Genomic DNA, 16,112 nt, shown 5'->3' on the forward strand with positions numbered 1-16,112 from the left:
TGTGTGTGTGAGAGTGTAAGAGTGAGTGAGAGAGTGTGTGTGTGTGTGAAAGTGTGTGAGAGTGTGTGTGTGTATGTGTGTGTGTGAGAGAGTGTGTGTGAGAGAGTGTGAGTGTGTGTGAGAAAATGTGTGTGTGAGAGTGTAAGAGTGAGTGAGAGAGTGTGAGAGTGTGTGTGAGTGAGTGTGTGTGTGAAAGTGTTTGTGTGAGAGTGTGTGTGTGAAAGTGTGTGTGAGAGTGTGAGAGAGTGAGTGTGAGAGAGTGTGAGAGTGTGAGAGTGTGTGTGAGAGAGTGAGTGTGTGTGTATGAGTGTGTGAAAGTGTGTGTGTGAGAGTGTGAGTGTGAGAGTGAGTGTGTGTGAGTGTGTGTGTGTATGTGAGTGTGTGAAAGTATGTGTGAGTATGTGTGTGAGTGTGTGTGTGAAAGTGTGTGTGAGAGAGTGTGTGAGTGAGTGTGAGTGTGTGTGAGTGTGTGAGTATGAGTGTGTGTGTGAAAGTGTGTGTGAGAGAGTGTGAGAGTGTGAGTGTGTGTGTGAGTGTGTGTGCATGTGAGTGTGTGAGAGTGTGAGTGTGTGTGTGTGTATGTGAGAGTGTGTGTGAGTATGTGTGTGAGTGTGTGTGTGTATGTGAGTGTGTGAAAGTATGTGTGTGAGTGTGTGAGTGTGTGTGTGTGTATGTGAGAGTATGTGTGTATGTGTGTGAGTGTGTGAGAGTGTGAGAGAGTGAGTGTGTGAGTGTATGTGAGAGTGTGTGTGAGTATGTGTGTGAGTGTGTGAGAGTGAGTGTGTGAGAGAGAGTGTGAGAGAGTGTGAGTGTGTGTGTGAGTGTGTGTGTATGTGTATTGTGAGTACCAGCCACTGACAAAGCTCCAGGGACACAGCAGTAAACAGACAGCTGAAGTCCAGAATTCAGGGAACTATGTCGGTCAAATGCTCTTTGAAGGGACCCAATAGCCAAATCCCTGCTCTGCCCACCTTGTGGCCTCCTCTGGCATGGGCTCCACGCCAGACGGCCACCACTCCGCTGGGAGTGGGACCTGAGCCAGTTCCTGGACCTTCCTGGGCTCAGCTTGCCCAGCTGTGAAATGGGGCTGCACAGGATGGAAGGGGTGGATGTGTTGCTGGATGTGGAAGTTTAGAGTATCGTGTGCACGTGGTGAGTGTTCAGAGAGGGTGTTTCCTCTGTGTTCTCTCCCCACGCCCTTTGACCCAGGCATACAGAATGGCTGCTGCCGAGTGACGTGCCAAGACCTCTCTGGGCCTGGCTGGCGTGGCTACACCCCCCGAGGTCCTCCCTCCTAGAGCCTGCCTGTTTAGGACCCATCGCCCTCGGCTCCTCCCCGAAAGCCCCACCTCCTGGTTTTACATTCATATCTGGTTCTACTCCATCTGACTCCCAGCTCTTATCACCGTGTAACCTTAGCCCAGTTACACAGCTGCCCTGTGACTCAGGGTCCTCAGCTGTGAAATGGGCTGATAGTAAACCCCCTCCCGAGATATTGTGCCGAAGGAAGGAGTCCAAGCAGGTAAGGCCCTCACCTGTCCTATGTCAGGTGCCCAGGAGTGTCCGCAGCCGAGGCTGGACAGTGGGCGGGGCCTTACTTTCTAAGGGTGGACATCTCGCTTCCTGCCCTCTGCTTCCAGGCACTGAGCCTGCTACAGACAAGATGCTGGTGATCACATGGAGGGGGAAACAGAGGATGGAACACAGCCTGCCCTCTATATTCAGGGGTTCCACCTCCGTGGGCTCAACCAACCACAGATTGGAAACATCCCCCCAAAGTTACAGTGCCGCTGATGTGTACATCCTAGTCACCTGAATGATGGTTATGTCTGTACTAAACACTACGGCCTTTCAGTCTTGTCATTATTCCCTAAATAACACAGTATAACAACTATTTACACCACATGGACACTGTATTAGGTACGGTAAGTAAACTGGAGATGATTTAAAGCATACAGGAGGGTGAGGGAAGGTTATATGCAAACACTACGCCATCCTATATAATAAAAGACTAAACGGCAGAATGACCGGCCGCTATGATGTGCACTGACCACCAGGGGGCAGACGCTCAACGCAGGAGCTGCCCCCTGGTGGTCAGTGAGCTCCCACAGCAGGAGGACCACTCAGCCAGAAGCCTGGTTCATGGCTGGCGAGTACAGTAGCGGTGGCAGCGCTAAGGATGTTCAACTGCCAGCTTACAGGGAGAGGGCCAAAGTCATCAGTCAGACACCCCCCGAGGGCTCCGTGACTGTGTTCGAGAGGGTGCAGGCCAGGCTGAGGGACCACCCCCCAAGTGCACGAATTTCATGCACCAGGCCTCTAGTTTCATATAAAGGACTGGAGCATCCACAGATGTGGGTGTCGGAGGGAGTCCTAAACAAATCCCTGAGGATACTCAGGGACGACTGTCTTTTTCTGCAGTAAGAGCAGCTTGAACTGATTCATTGATGGAACAGAATCACACTGCAGACAGAACACTGTTCTCCATCGCTGTCCGTAAACTCACCCTCTGGGTCTCAGCTCAGATGCCACGCCTCCTAACCCCCCACCCGTGCTGGGCACCTTCTCTCCCTGGGCCTCCCTGGCTCCCCCGACCACCACTCCTGCTTGTCTGAACCATCAGAGGGGGGAGGAGGACAGGGGGAGCCATCTCCCAGAGCCCCCACCCCTGATGTCCCCCTGTGCCCACCACCCTTTACTACCGTCCTCAGGGGCAGAGGGTACCTGCTGTGGCGACAGGGAAGGAAAAAAGGGCCACCGCCCAGCAAGGTCTCCTTACATGAGCAGTCATACCGCCAGAAGGTGCTGTCGGCCGCAGGACACTGGCCACAGGGCTGGAGCACCAATGGCCAAAGTCACCAGGATGGGATGCCAAGCCCCGTGGCCTCGGGGCAGGCAGTAACAGGCACGCACTGCCACCCACACTGTGACCCGAGCCCTCTGTGGGGGGATGGAGGCCCACGTCTCTGTTTACCTGCTTTCTCCTCCCACCTGGCTTCCCGCTCCTCGGCCAGGCCCCCATGGGGAGTCCCGGGGGGCTGGGGCCCCATGTCAGGGGCGCTGAACCGAGCTCCTCCCGGGAGTCCATGCTCCGCTTCCCGCAGTGCCCAGGGCATCTCCGAGGGCCAGGAGGCAGAGTCCATGGGAGGGGCGGCCGGGCCGGAAGTGTGGCAATTCTCTCTTGTTTGAACAGGAAATGGGCAGTGATTTTTTTTCCCTGATCCCAAATCAAAACCGCAACTGGAGCAACAAGGGAAACCTGTCTTCTCAAGGATCACCCCTGGGTGTGGGTTTTCCTTTTTAAGGAGGTCAGAGCAGGGAGGGAGGGACCAGCATAAAGCCCGGGCGGCTCCCTCAGGCAGGGGTGGGAACGTCCGCCCGCAGGCGCCAAAGGCCCGAGAAATCACTTGGTCCGGCTCTGCCAAGGCGTTAGGGGTGGGCGAATGAAGTGTTTGGCAAATAGAGCAGGCTAATGTCTAAGTGGATACTTTTGTATGGCCTGGCCGGCGAATGCCGTTTTAAATATCCAAGTGGCCTTTGGCAGGAAAAAGGTTCCCCACCCCTGCCTTGAGGGTTGGGACGGATGGACTTCGCAGTAGAAGCCTGGTGGGGAGCCAAGCCTGACTCCAGCCCCTTTTTTCCTCTTTCAATGCGATTGGCACGTATGAAACACACTGCCAATCGCCACTTTGCTGCTGTGCGTCCTCAGGCAAGTCGCTTTGCTTCTCTGAGCTACCATGTTTCCAAGTGCCAAAGGGGAGACCGCTCCTGCCCTGACTGTCCTGCAGAGTTATTCAGGGGCTCGGAGAGAAACCACGAAGCCCATGCCCAGATGGGCATGGCTGCCTGCAGCTCTGGACCTGCAGGAAGCAAAGAATCGGCCATGGGGTCATTACCCACCCTGCTCACTCAGCATGGGCTGCGGAGGTGCCTCTCTCGTGCCCGCCCCCTCAGGGGCTCAGGGGCAGCGTTCCGGCGACCAGACCCCTCATGCCCACGAGGACGGGGTGAGAGTTAATTTGCCTTGTGATCAACCTGCCCCAAGTCAGAGAAGCACCTTTAAACCCTGTTCAGGACAGGCCGCCTTGGCCCTGTGCTCCCAGAGGCAGAGCAGATGCTGAGGCCACAGGCGTATTTGGGGGACAAAGAACCCCCAGAGGCCAGGGCAGCCTCAAGCCCACAGACAAGAAGCCGGCAGACTGGGCTAAATGGAAAGCGCATATTGAGATCAGACGTGGAGCCCTGCAGACGCACTGGGAGCGTGCCGTGTCACACGCATGTGCGAACGTCCAGCCCATGACGCACAACATGGGGAAGTAGCCGCTCAGTGGGGAACCAGGATTCCAGAGAGACAAGCCAGCCCTCACCGCCAGGCTAGCGATTCCCTGAGCATGTGAAACAGTGCAATGGCCATTCTGCATATTAATCCTGCAAGGAGACTCGGGCACTCGGGGAGAAGCAGCTCTTCTGGAATTGATTTGCAGCCCGCCCTGCCCCCTCCACACACCCTCTCCCCCATCTAGTGGAGCTGTGGTCCAGAGCAGGATGCTGACATAGACACTCGCAGCTATAACATGTAATACAATGGCTGAGAATTCCCCGTGGAGACACAGAGGAAGTACTGAGCCAGCCTGGGGCTGAATCATGGAAGACTTCCTGGAAGAGGTGGCTCCTGGACCACTAAACCTGGGGAGTATGCTGGCCAAGAAGGGTGTGGTGTGGTAGGGCACTGAGCCCAGGCCCAGGGTATTAGGGGAAGGGAAATAGTCGGGTGTGACTGGGGCCTACGGAGGGAGGCAAGCACTTCATACCAGTGCCTGCACAGGGGAGCCGTGATTCAACCCAATACAAGCCCTGAGAAAAGCGTACGGTGTCCACCCGGAGGGAGTGTCTATAGCAGGACTCTGGATGGCCCGGGCAGTGGCCCTCCCCTTCACACCTGCGAGGTGAGGATAATGGCGTCTGGCCTGCCCAGTTCACACTTCCCTGGCTGTCTGGCCAATATGCGTGTTGCTCTTTGTCCTGCTAAGTAAAGGTTTCATATAAGTGTAGACATTTTCTCCTCTGAGTCCTGGTAGCTCCCACACCCATCACAGGAGACCAGGCACACACGGGTGGAGGTATGAGACCGGCTCCACCTTGAACTGGCTACATAGCCTTGGACAAGTGGCCTCAGCCCTCGCCGAGCCTCGCTTCATCGCCTGTGAAATCTGGGTGGCGATGCCTTCACCCTAGTGTGGCCGGGAGAAGCGAATGAGAGAACCCCGTGTGTGAAGGTCCAGCACAGAGAGGGTGCTGACCGGCTCCTGGTTTTTGCATCTGGTTTGGAGAGAGGGCTCAGGGAGTCCTGAGGAGGGGGAGAGAGGCTTTCTAAGTGCTGAGGACTTCCTGGAGGAGGGGGCGGTGACCTGGGCCTGTGGTGGGTGGGGGACCGGTTACAGTGTATCCTGAAGGACGATGCCATCATCCCTCTCCACGTCAATGTCCCCTTGATCTAGAGAAATGACATCTGGAATGGAGATACCTCCCCCCTCCAAATCCGGAAGGTCACCTGCAGATAGGATTTTTATCAACCGCAGTACAAGCCACCTGAGGCCCGTGCCTCACCGCATACACTTACGGTACTTCCCACATCACCCTGCGTGCAGCCTCTGTCCCCTGGCCTGACCCCCCGTAGCCTGCATGTGCCCGGGGCGGGAGGGGCAAGGAGGGACAGCCCCGGAGGCCCCGGGCGCTCCGGTAAGAGGTAAGGGAGCCAGGACTGACCGATTTCTTTTCCTCCAAATCGCTTTCTTTGTTAGCGGCCGGGTCCTTGTCACTGAGCTTCATGGCTTCTTTCTCAGGTTTGGGACTGGGCTTTTTTTGTTCCTGAGGAAGAAGAAAAAGGAAGCAGCCATTAGACTCCTGCTGCCAGTGATAGGTAACTCAGGGGAGTCGGCGAGGAGCGCTGGTGGAGACACCCGCACGGGGACCCCTGCTCCTGGGAGCCCCCTGCTCCTCTCTGGCCTCAGTTTCTCCATTTGTGAGATGGTTGGATTGACTACGTCTGTGTCTGGAATGCTGGCTGGATGGCTTTTAAATACAGGCCTCTCCCAGATCATTCTCGTCCACACGGTCATTCTCGCACTGGGCACATCTTGTGAGCACTAGACTTCCTGTCCCCAAGATGTGAAAATAAAAGCCGGGGAAGTTAAAACGAAGTGGTCCCTCCCCTGTTCAACTGGAAACAGTTACCCAAACTGCCACCTGGATCCCTGGCACGACAGAGCTAAGGAATGGTGCAGCTGCTCTGGAGATTGGAAATGTTTAGGCCCTTCGGCCCAACTACTCCATTTGTAGAAACTCATCCTGAAACAGTAAACAATGTGCACCAAGATTTCAGCCAGAAATGGCATTGAAACATTTTTTTTTTTCATGTTAGAAAAAATGGCATTCACAATAGGAAAAAGATATGGAAGAGGGAAGTTTAAATAAATGACGGTACCTCCCCAGGATAAAAATGCACGGAGCACTTTAAACCTGACGTTAGAGAACGTTACTGTCCTGAGGAAATACTCAGGATTACTCTCACTTGACAAGAAGGGGAAGATCAATGAAAGAATGTACATTAGTCAACATTAAAAATAGATGTACTTCCTAATAGCCATTCTTTTTAAAACATATATTTTATTGATTTCAGAGAAGAAGGGAGAGGGAGAAAGAAAGAAACATCAACGATGAGAGAGAAACAGGGATCAGCTGCCTCCTGCACACCCCCTGCTGGGGATGGAGCCCACAACTGGGCATGTGTCCTGACCAGGAATCGAACCGTGTCCTCCTGGTTCATACATTGATGCTCAACCACTGAACCACACTGGCCGGGCTGAATAGCCACTCCTAAAACAACATCCGTACTTAAACTATGCCCATGCGATTTTTAAATGCCAAATTAAATTTAAAACAAAATATTTATTCATTCAGTTATTTAACAAATATTTACTAAGCCCCTAGCATCCAGGAGATGGGGATGCAGTCTCGAGAAGGCAGCCCTTGCCCTGCCTGCATGGAGCTTACATGCTCGGAGAGACTGGTAGGAAGGGATGCAGATGGCTCACGGCAAGGAGATGGCTCACGGGCACACAGACGGCTCACGGGCACGCAAACAGCTCACGGCAAGCAGATGGCTCACAGGCACACAGGTGTGAGCGGCACGTCCCAGGCGGGGTCCTGCCTGGGCTACAGACCAGCAGAGGACAGGTCACAGCTGTACGTGCTCAGAAAATAAACGTCCTTGAAGCAGCTGTTCCCACTTGGCCGTGATAGTTTAGCCAATTATCCTCTTAGGCAGGGGTCCTCAAACTTTTTAAACAGGGGGCCAGTTCACTGTCCCTCAGACCGTTGGAGGGCCAGACTATAGTTTAAAAAAAAAACTATGAACAAATTCCTATACACACTGCACATATCTTATTTTGAAGTAAAAAAACAAAACGGGAACAAATACAATATTTGTATTTGCATGTGGCCCGCGGGCCGTAGTTTGAGGACCCCTGCTCTTAGGTATTCGTTTTTCTACAGTTTTCCAGTTTTCTACACTGGGGAAAAACAAAACAAAAACACCCACCTCTACAACTAGAAAAATGAGTTTTTACATTTTCTTTAAATTAAAAAAAATTTTTTTTGAAGAATTAAGCCCTTATGTTCTCAAGTAGCCAAAAGGATTTAAAAGGTAAAATTCTGCAAGAATACCGCTCTTACAGAATCAGGAGCTCCGAGGCCCAGCGTCAGCTCTGGCCTGGCGGGAACGTGGCTGGGGGAGCTGCTGTCGAGGACCTTCAAGGCCCTCCCCTGCGAAACGCCACCTGCTTCATGCCAGCACCCCCCAGGGACACTCAGCTCAGCACCCCCCAGGGACACTGAGCTCAGCACCCCCCAGGGACACTCAGCTCAGCACCCCTCAGGGACACTCAGCTCAGCACCCCCCAGGGACACTCAGCTCAGCACCCCTCAGGGACACTCAGCTCAGCACCCCCCCAGGGACAACACTGAGCTCACCCCCCAGGGACACTCAGCTCAGCACCCCCCAGGGACACTCAGCTCAGCACCCCTCAGGGACACTCAGCTCAGCACCCCCCAGGGATACTCAGCTCAGCACCCCCCAGGGACACTCAGCTCGCTGGACTGCCCTCCTTGCCCCCTCGGTGCTTCTCCAGCTGCCCTGTGGCCAGAGTCCTGTCCTCCTTCCCCGTCTCACCTGCATGGCTCCTGGCTTCGCTCCGCCCTGCCCCTCTGGTGCATCTGAGTCGCTTCCTCCCGGCCTCCCCTAGCCTGTCCCATGAGCCCCCAGAGCCGGGCCGACCTGCTGACTGCTCTCCTGTGTCCCCAGTGCCTGGGACGCGTCCTGGTCCTGGTGGTTCTCTGGAGGGGTCACCTTGGCCAGCTGTGCCTGTGGTTGGGCACCTGGAGAGCAGGCAAGCTGTTGCTGGGTTTTTAGAAATGAGGATGTTCACTTTAAGTAAACCGGGTGACCCTCCGTGATACTGTGGGCGCCTCCTCCCATCGCCTGGAGGCCCCAGGTGAAAACACAGAGGTGCACTGAAGAGGAAGGAATTTGGCCTTGAGACAACAACATAGAAATTCTGTCTGTGATTCCCATGTGAAAATGGCAGCATCAGCATCTTGGAATTTCTATGCTGGCTTACGAATCGGCTTGGGGCTTGCCAGCACCCACAATTAAGCGAGCCAATTCCTTAAAATGCCAAACTCTCTCTCTCCTTCTATCTCTGTCTATACACATCACTATATCTAACATACAGACACATAGACCTTGCTCCCTGGGCCACCCTGACCGATATACTCCTCACACTGGGTCACAGCTGATTACCTCTCTGTCCACAGAGTCTGACACAGTGCCTGGCCCCAGAGGCGCCTGGGAAACAGAATGGGTGGGGTGCCAGAGAGGGGAAGGGAGAACTCAGACTGGGGTCAGATGGATGGCCTGCGGCAAATGAGCCAGAACGAGGGCATCCATGGCCCGGCCCGCCCGCCTCTAGGCCTGCATTCCCATTCAGCTTAAGTGAATGAAAGGCTGTCACCATGGAGCTCCAGGGAGTGCCATTCGCACAGGTGACACTAAATGTCCCCCTGGAGTCATGCCACGCCGTGGCCCTGCAGGAACATGAGGTCTGTTTCCTTATCAACCGATCAAGGTAGTCATCATTCTCTCCCATTAGGTGAGGCCTCGTTTAGAAAACAGGCCTGGAGGGACGCCCAGCCAGTCCTCGCTGTCTAATTACTGACAGCGATCGCTCACTGGGCTGGAGACCGGGTAGTAAGAGATGTGGCCGGGGCTGAGTATTTGTGAGGCACCAGGTGCAAGCAGCGCTCGGGCAGCAGGAGTAAGAGTGGTGCTGGGAGGAATCCGGGGTAGTGGACAGCGTGGGAGGATGGGTCAGGTCACCAGGGAGAGCGGAGAAAGAGAGGGGCCCTACAGAGCCCCAACCTGGAAGGAGCAGGTGGGGGTTGGAAATGGCTCAGGAGGCCGAGCTGGAGGAGACAGGGAGGGGGGGGGGGGTTAGAAACGAGGAGATAGTATCCAAACGACATAAAGAACCCACAGAACGGAGCCCGAGATGGGAGGTGTGCCCCGGCCCCGTGGGGAGAGGCTTGCGTTCTTCCCAGAAAACACGGGAACGAGCCGGGCACCGGGAAGGTGTGTGGGCGGTGGGTGGTGCTTCCTTCGGGGTCCCGCCGCTTCCCATCTATTCCCAGGCCAGCGGGGAAAGGACGGGGTTTGCGAAGTCAGTGAGGACCCACTGCCCAGGGGAGCCGTGGGCAGCAGGGCTCTGACACCCCCTATAGCGACCCTCACAGAGCTGAGCATGACCAGGCACAGAGAGCTTGTGCCCCAGGCAGCATAGAGCCGGGGCTTCAAATCCTGGGCCTACTGCTCACTCGCTGTGTGACTTGGAGGAAGTTACTTAACCTCTCTGGACCTGTTTCTCTAGGGCAGTGGTTCTCAACCTTCTGGCCCTTTCAATACAGTTCCTCATGTTGTGACCCAACCATAAAATTATTTTCGTTGCTACTTCATCCCTATAATGTTGCTACTGCTATGAATCGTAATGTAAATATCTGATATGCAGGATGGTCTTAGGCGACCCCTGTGAAAGGGTCGTTCGACCGCCAAAGGGGTCTCGACCCACAGGTTGAGAACCGCTGCTCTAAGGCAGCGGTTCTCAACCTTGGCTGCACATTAGAATCCCCTGGGAATCTTTTTAAAATCCTGATTTCTGGGCCTCATCCTCCGGAAATTCTGTTTCTTTGTTAGGGGGTGAGGCCACAACATTAGTAACAAAGAAACAGAATTTCCGGGGGATGAGGCCCAGAAATCAGCATTTTAAAAATATTCCCAGGTGATTCTAATGTGCAGCCAAGGTTGAGAACCACTGCTCTAAGGTTTCAACAGAATAATAAATAAGTAACATAGCCTGACAAAGTAAATACAAGCTCGGAACGAGGTTCTGAAAACGCGAGTTTCCTGTCCTTTTGATCCACAGTAACAATGCCAACATGGCTGCTTTTCAGCTCCAATCCTACGCCAGAGCCTGGCGGTGTGGCCGGGCCCGCTCTGAGGGCACAGGGCTGTCGTACTCACCATTGGGTACCCACGGCCCGGCCCCTGGGTGCCCGCCTGCCACCACGATCCAGCAGCTCCATAGAGCAGACCTTGCTCCCGGCGATCTGATGGGCGCCACCCAGGGGTTAAATACTTAGGAAACTACCTCCGTTACTCCTATTGCCGCTTCTCCCAATAATGAAGCCCTCATGGGCACCATGTGTGTCTGACACGTGGCCTGTCCTGTTCGAAATAAAGCGAGTGAGCCCAGCTGGTGGGGCTCAGGGATTGAGCATTGACCCGTGCACCAGGAGGTCACTGGTTCGATTCCCAGTACAGACACATGCCCCAGTTGTGGGCTCGATCCCCAGGGCGGGGCATGCAGGAGGCAGCCATTATTTCTATCTCCCTCTCCATTCCCCTCTCTCTGAAAATCAATCAAAACATTTCAAAAAAAAAAAAAAGAAAAAAAAGAAAAGAAAAAAGAAATAAAGCAAGTGAGCCTCGAAGTGTCTTCACCCACCGACCTGTCACAGAGCTCGGATCTGAATCCCGACGGCTTGAAGTCCGACCCTCACGTACTAGCTTGTGTTATGTAAAAGGACCAAGGCAGAGAACGGGCCCTGACGCGTCAATACCCCGCAGAAGGTTGCGACATCAGCGGGCCTTGTTCTCCCAAACCTGGCACATGCCAGTGGTGGCCACTTCCCTGCAGGGCCGGGTGCCACTGCCCTGAGCAAAGCCCAGGTTCCAAAGCCGCGGGCGGACACCCCTGAACAGGAAACGCCGTACATACCCTGGTCCCCGAGCGCTCTGTCTGAGTAACACTTGCTGGGGCTTGACTCTTCATTTTCAGGATTAATTCTCTGCTGATTTGGCATGGAGCTATAGCTGATCCCAAGACGAGCTAACGGAAAGGAATGTGGAAAACAGAGCGAGAGAGAGAGAGAGAGAGAGAGAGAGAGAAAGAGAGAGAGAGAGAAGGAAGGAAGGGAGCAGGGAGGTTACAGCCTGGGCCACCAGCCGTGGGAAGAATAGCCGGTATTGCTCATGGCCAATGTCATTGTTACATTCGCATCTGCCGGACACCACGCTAGGCACTTCATGTGCTTTCCTCAACTCCGACTTCACCGCATTGATTTCCAAATCCCTCCATTTTCAAGCCCCTCCTTTCACTGTTCGTAGGGGTCCCAGTCCCCTCTGAAACCATCCCCCAAGCCGATCCAGGAATGCGAGGGAGCGTAGCTTACCTGTCCCCGAGCTTCGCTGGCCTGTCCCAGTCTAAAGAGCAAACTGATAGACCGGCTCCCGGTGAAATCAGATATAAACCTGGGAAACTGTGAAAGACAACAGCGTTAATGATTACATGGCATCCAGCGCTCCTGTTGCTGTAAACAGGCCACGAGGCCTATCTTGACGAGCGATAAATGATTAACACACATGCGCAGGTTCGGGTCAGCCAGTTCTGGACCCGGAGCTGACGGCAGAGGTGTCCTGGCTGCTTAAGCCCCTGCCGGCTAACGGGTTGACCTTCCCGGGTGCCGGGTCCCTTCTTGCTGATGTGAAGCTGTGACCGGCGTAGGACCAACATGCCGGGCTGTGGGGAGGGTCAGGTGAGATGACATGCAGGACACAAATGAATGCAGGCTGGTCGAGCCCTCAACCCAAAGGACCAGGAGGGGTTAACGTCTCCTCTGTGGGTGCAGGAGGACGGTCAGCCGTGGAGAAAACACGAGAGCCATCACTCCTGTCGAAAGTGATGCGCACGAGCTAAGCCTTCAGGACCCTGTGGGACAGAGGGCTGGAGGGGGACACGGTGGAAGGGACCCAAGAGTGCACCTGTGCAGCCGGTGCCAGTCCAGGCTCAGCCAAGGCACCTGCCCAGAGGGAGGTGGGGGTGTGGGGAGTGGGGCACAGAAAGATGGGTGCCCGGGAGTCCCCCCAGCACGGGAGAGGGATGCTGGGAGACAGGGCTGTGTGGGGAACATGGAAAAGGCCATCCGATCCCCCGGGCATCGACTGAGAGCCTCCGGACAGCCTTTCCCTGCCTAATCTCGTGTCCCAGCGCCTTCGTGTTGACCAAGCGGTGGGCCTGGTGAACCGGGAGAAGCCACCTGGGCCCTGGGAGACATCTGCCCGCGATGCCCTTATCAACCCGCCTCTGAGGGCTGACAAGCCGCACACCAGCGAGGTGGCATTCGTGTGCCCGGGGATGTCAGCTGTGCTGGAGGCAATGCAAACGCACCCAGACGGAGGTGCCCTGGGCAAGGAAGGGCCTTGCTCTCCAATCTTCTCAAGCCTCCCACATGCCCGGCTGGTGCCCACCCTCCTGTGCCCATGCAGCCGCCGAGCCTGGCCTCTCCGACCTCACCTTGCTCGGCCTGCCTCGTTCCCATAGCCTTTAGGGCACTTGCTTCTGCTTAGCTGCTTATCCTTGAACGCAGACATAACAAGCATTGGAGGAAGTCTGCTTATGTTTTACAAAAAAAAACAAAACAAAAACAGAACAAAACAAAACACAGCTCCTTGCTCGGAATCGCCTCCCCTGGGGCGAGAAGGAAGTGTGTACCAAAATAACGAGTGTTTGTCCAAGGTTTACAGGAACACGGAGACCAAATCCACAGCAACTGGAATCTGTTGCCCGAGAACAAAGTTCGCCTCCCGGCCCTTGCTGGCTCCTCGGTGCCTGAGATCCTCAGTCCCCTCCTGACCTCAGTCCCTCCCGCGTCCCCTCCCCTTGACATAAAGAAAGCCCGAATTCTGCGCTTTCATTAGTGGTTCTTTGGGAGGCTCATCCACCATCCTCACAGTTCGCTGGATTTCCGAATTTCCTCCCCAACATTTGTCACGCGCCTTACTGGCCGTGGTGCGGCAAGCGGCACAAACTTGAACTTGGTTGCATTTTCAGGAGCAGTAAATCGCTCTCTGACGCCAGGATTGTTCAACCGCTGGTTCTGCAGCATCCGGATAGACAGTGTCAGAGGGTGACAAGGAGCCTGAGGTCCAATGTCAGACCTCAGCGCTGGCCCTCCGCTCCCCAGCCACCTCACACCAGACACGTGCGCTCTATGAAGTAGGGGAGGACTCGTCTCAAGGTCATGTGCAGATTGAATGAGATGCTGCCTGTGGCAATGCCTGTCCTGTCGCAAGCACCGAGTAAATATTCCCCTTTGCTATTATTATTATTGAGAAATCCCTTTTTTTTAAAAAAAATTCTCACCTGAGGATATTTTTTTCCATTGATTTTTTGGAAAGAGTGGAAGAGAGAGGGAAAGAGAGAAATATTGATGTGAGAGAAACACATTGATTGGTTGCTTCCTGCACGGCCCTGACCAGGGCCCAGGCTGGGGAGAAGCCTGCAACTGAGGTACATGCCCTTGACCGGAATTGAACCTGGGACCCTTCAGTCCGCAGGCTGATTGGTGCTCTTCCCGCTGAGCCAAACCGGTTAGGGCGGGAAATCTCTTTTTTGATCATTATTTTTATTCTTGGATCTTTTTTCTTTTTCCAATATTTACGGAGCACCTACTATGTGGCCATCGTACTGCTAGATACTGAGAAGGGTACACCTGTTACTTCTATTGGGTAATTCAGAGTCTGGGCAGAAGAATGAGCCAAGGTAAGGGGACTACGTTCAATAAGCACCTGCTATCTGCCAGGTGCTGGTTGTAAGTAGCCTTACTTACTGCAAAAGGCAGATCCTGATGTTTTATTTCCACGATATGGCTGAGCACAGCTGGGTTCTGGAAGTCAGCCCACTTGCCCGAAGCAGAACGGCTTGTGAATGAGAACTGAGGTTTCAAGTAAGACCACCCATGCCCGGCCGATGTGGCTCAGTGGCTGAGGGTCGACCCATGAACCAAGGGGTCACGGGTTCAATTCCCAGTCAGGCACATGCCCAGGCTGCTGGCTCCACCAGGTAGAGGGTGTGCAGGAGGCAAGTGATCAATGATTATCTCTCATCATTGATATTTCTATCTCTCTTTCCCTCTTCCTTCCTCTCTGAAATCAATAAAAATATATTTAAAAAAAATAAAATAAGACCACCCACTCTGCTGGCCTGACCGGGATCACTGTGGGAGAGCTCCTCCCAGAGAACACGGCCACCAGGAGCCTCAGGGCCTAGAGTTCAGAGAATCTCCCTTTTGCTCTTGGCAGCCCAGCATCCAGACTGCCCACTTTGGAGGCCCCCCACGCCTGGGTTTCGTGGGCTCATCCTTCCCACCTTCTCTCGAATTTCTCTCCAGCAACTGTCCTATTTCTCTGCAGCAGCATCCATTTCTCCATCTCTGTTCCAGGCTAGGAACACAAATGTCTTAATATCACCAATAAAAACAAACTAACCCAAAAAGTGAGGATGTGGAGAAATGGGAGCCCTTGGACGTTGCTGGTGGGATGTAACTGGGTTAGCTGCTGTGGAAAGGAGCTGGGTGGTGTCTGAACAATTAGACACAGGATCCCCATGTGGTCCAGCCACTCCAATCCCAGGTGCACACCCAGACCTGCTGACAGGTGTTCAAGACAAACACGTGTGCACGAATGCTCACAGCAGCTCTGTTCACAGAAGCCAAGAGGCGGGGACAGGCCAGATGCCCGTTGGCTAAGGAGAGGATGAGCGGTTGTGGTTTATCCACACAAAGGAATGACGATCTGATACATGCGACAACGTGGAAGGACCTTGAGACCATTGTGCTAAGAGAAAGGAGCCTGACACAGAAGGTCACCTGTTTCATCATTCCCTGTCAGTGCAGTGCTCAGGTGAAACGACAGAGGCAGGAAGCAGCTGAGTGGTGGCCAGGGGCTGGGGGCGGGTGCGAAGGGGAGCAGCTATTTAATGGGGAGGGGTTGGCTTTGGGGGATGGTGAGAATGTTGGGGAACTAGACAGGTGTGGCTGCATGGCACTGTGAAAGCGCTTGGTGCCACTGAACTGTTCACTTTAAAATGGTTCATTAGCGTGGCTTGGTGGTTGAGCGTCAACCTATGAACCAGGAGGTCGAAGGTTCAATTCTGGGTTGTAGGCTTGATCCCCAGTAGAGGGGGGCGTGCAGGAGGCACCCAATCAATGATTCTCTCTCATCATTGATGTTTCTATCTCTCTTTCCCTCTCTCTTCCTCTCTGACATCAATAAAAATATATTTTAAAAAATAAAATGGTTAATTAACAAATCAAATACAATGGTTAGTTTGATAGTAAGGGAGTTTCACCTCATTTTAAAAACAACAAAACTTCTGCTGGCCCCAGGCCTCCTGTGGTCACCTGCTTCCCATGCTCTCTGCTGCAGCAGAATCTCCCAAAGAGAACCCACTGTCTCCGCTCTCTCCTCAGCTGCCGCCCAGAGGGGCGTTGACCCACCACACCACTCACGTTGCGTTTCTGAGGACACCCAGGATCCATGGTCAGTAGTCAAGTCCTATCACCTCCCTGCGGCTTGGATGAAGCTGACCACTCCTCCTCCGCTGGGTCCTCCTAGAAACGTCCTTTGCAGCCACTACACTGGCCCGGTCTTCCCTCCGCCT

General features: G+C 54.2%; 1 protein-coding gene across 2 annotated transcripts in view; it reads right to left on the bottom strand.

Annotated features, from left to right (window-relative positions):
• Window positions 1-11,954, bottom strand: part of SLC2A9 (solute carrier family 2 (facilitated glucose transporter), member 9) — a 57,422-nt gene extending 45,468 nt beyond the window's left edge. Inside the window, exons 1-3 of one of the 2 annotated variants that reach the window (XM_014539632.1) lie at window positions 11,845-11,954; window positions 11,391-11,501; window positions 5,767-5,868 (exon numbers count right to left, since the gene is read on the bottom strand). In XM_014539632.1, coding sequence (XP_014395118.1) covers window positions 5,767-5,868; window positions 11,391-11,444 — 156 coding nt within the window. In that variant the 5' untranslated portion in view covers window positions 11,445-11,501; window positions 11,845-11,954. The remainder of the gene's footprint in view (window positions 1-5,766; window positions 5,869-11,390; window positions 11,502-11,844) is intronic. The other variant, XM_014539631.1, reaches the window with a different exon arrangement.
• Window positions 11,955-16,112: the final 4,158 nt, after the last annotated feature.

The sequence above is a fragment of the Myotis brandtii genome, unplaced genomic scaffold, assembly GCF_000412655.1.
Source record: "Myotis brandtii unplaced genomic scaffold, ASM41265v1 scaffold223, whole genome shotgun sequence".
NCBI classification, from domain to species: domain Eukaryota; kingdom Metazoa; phylum Chordata; class Mammalia; order Chiroptera; family Vespertilionidae; genus Myotis; species Myotis brandtii.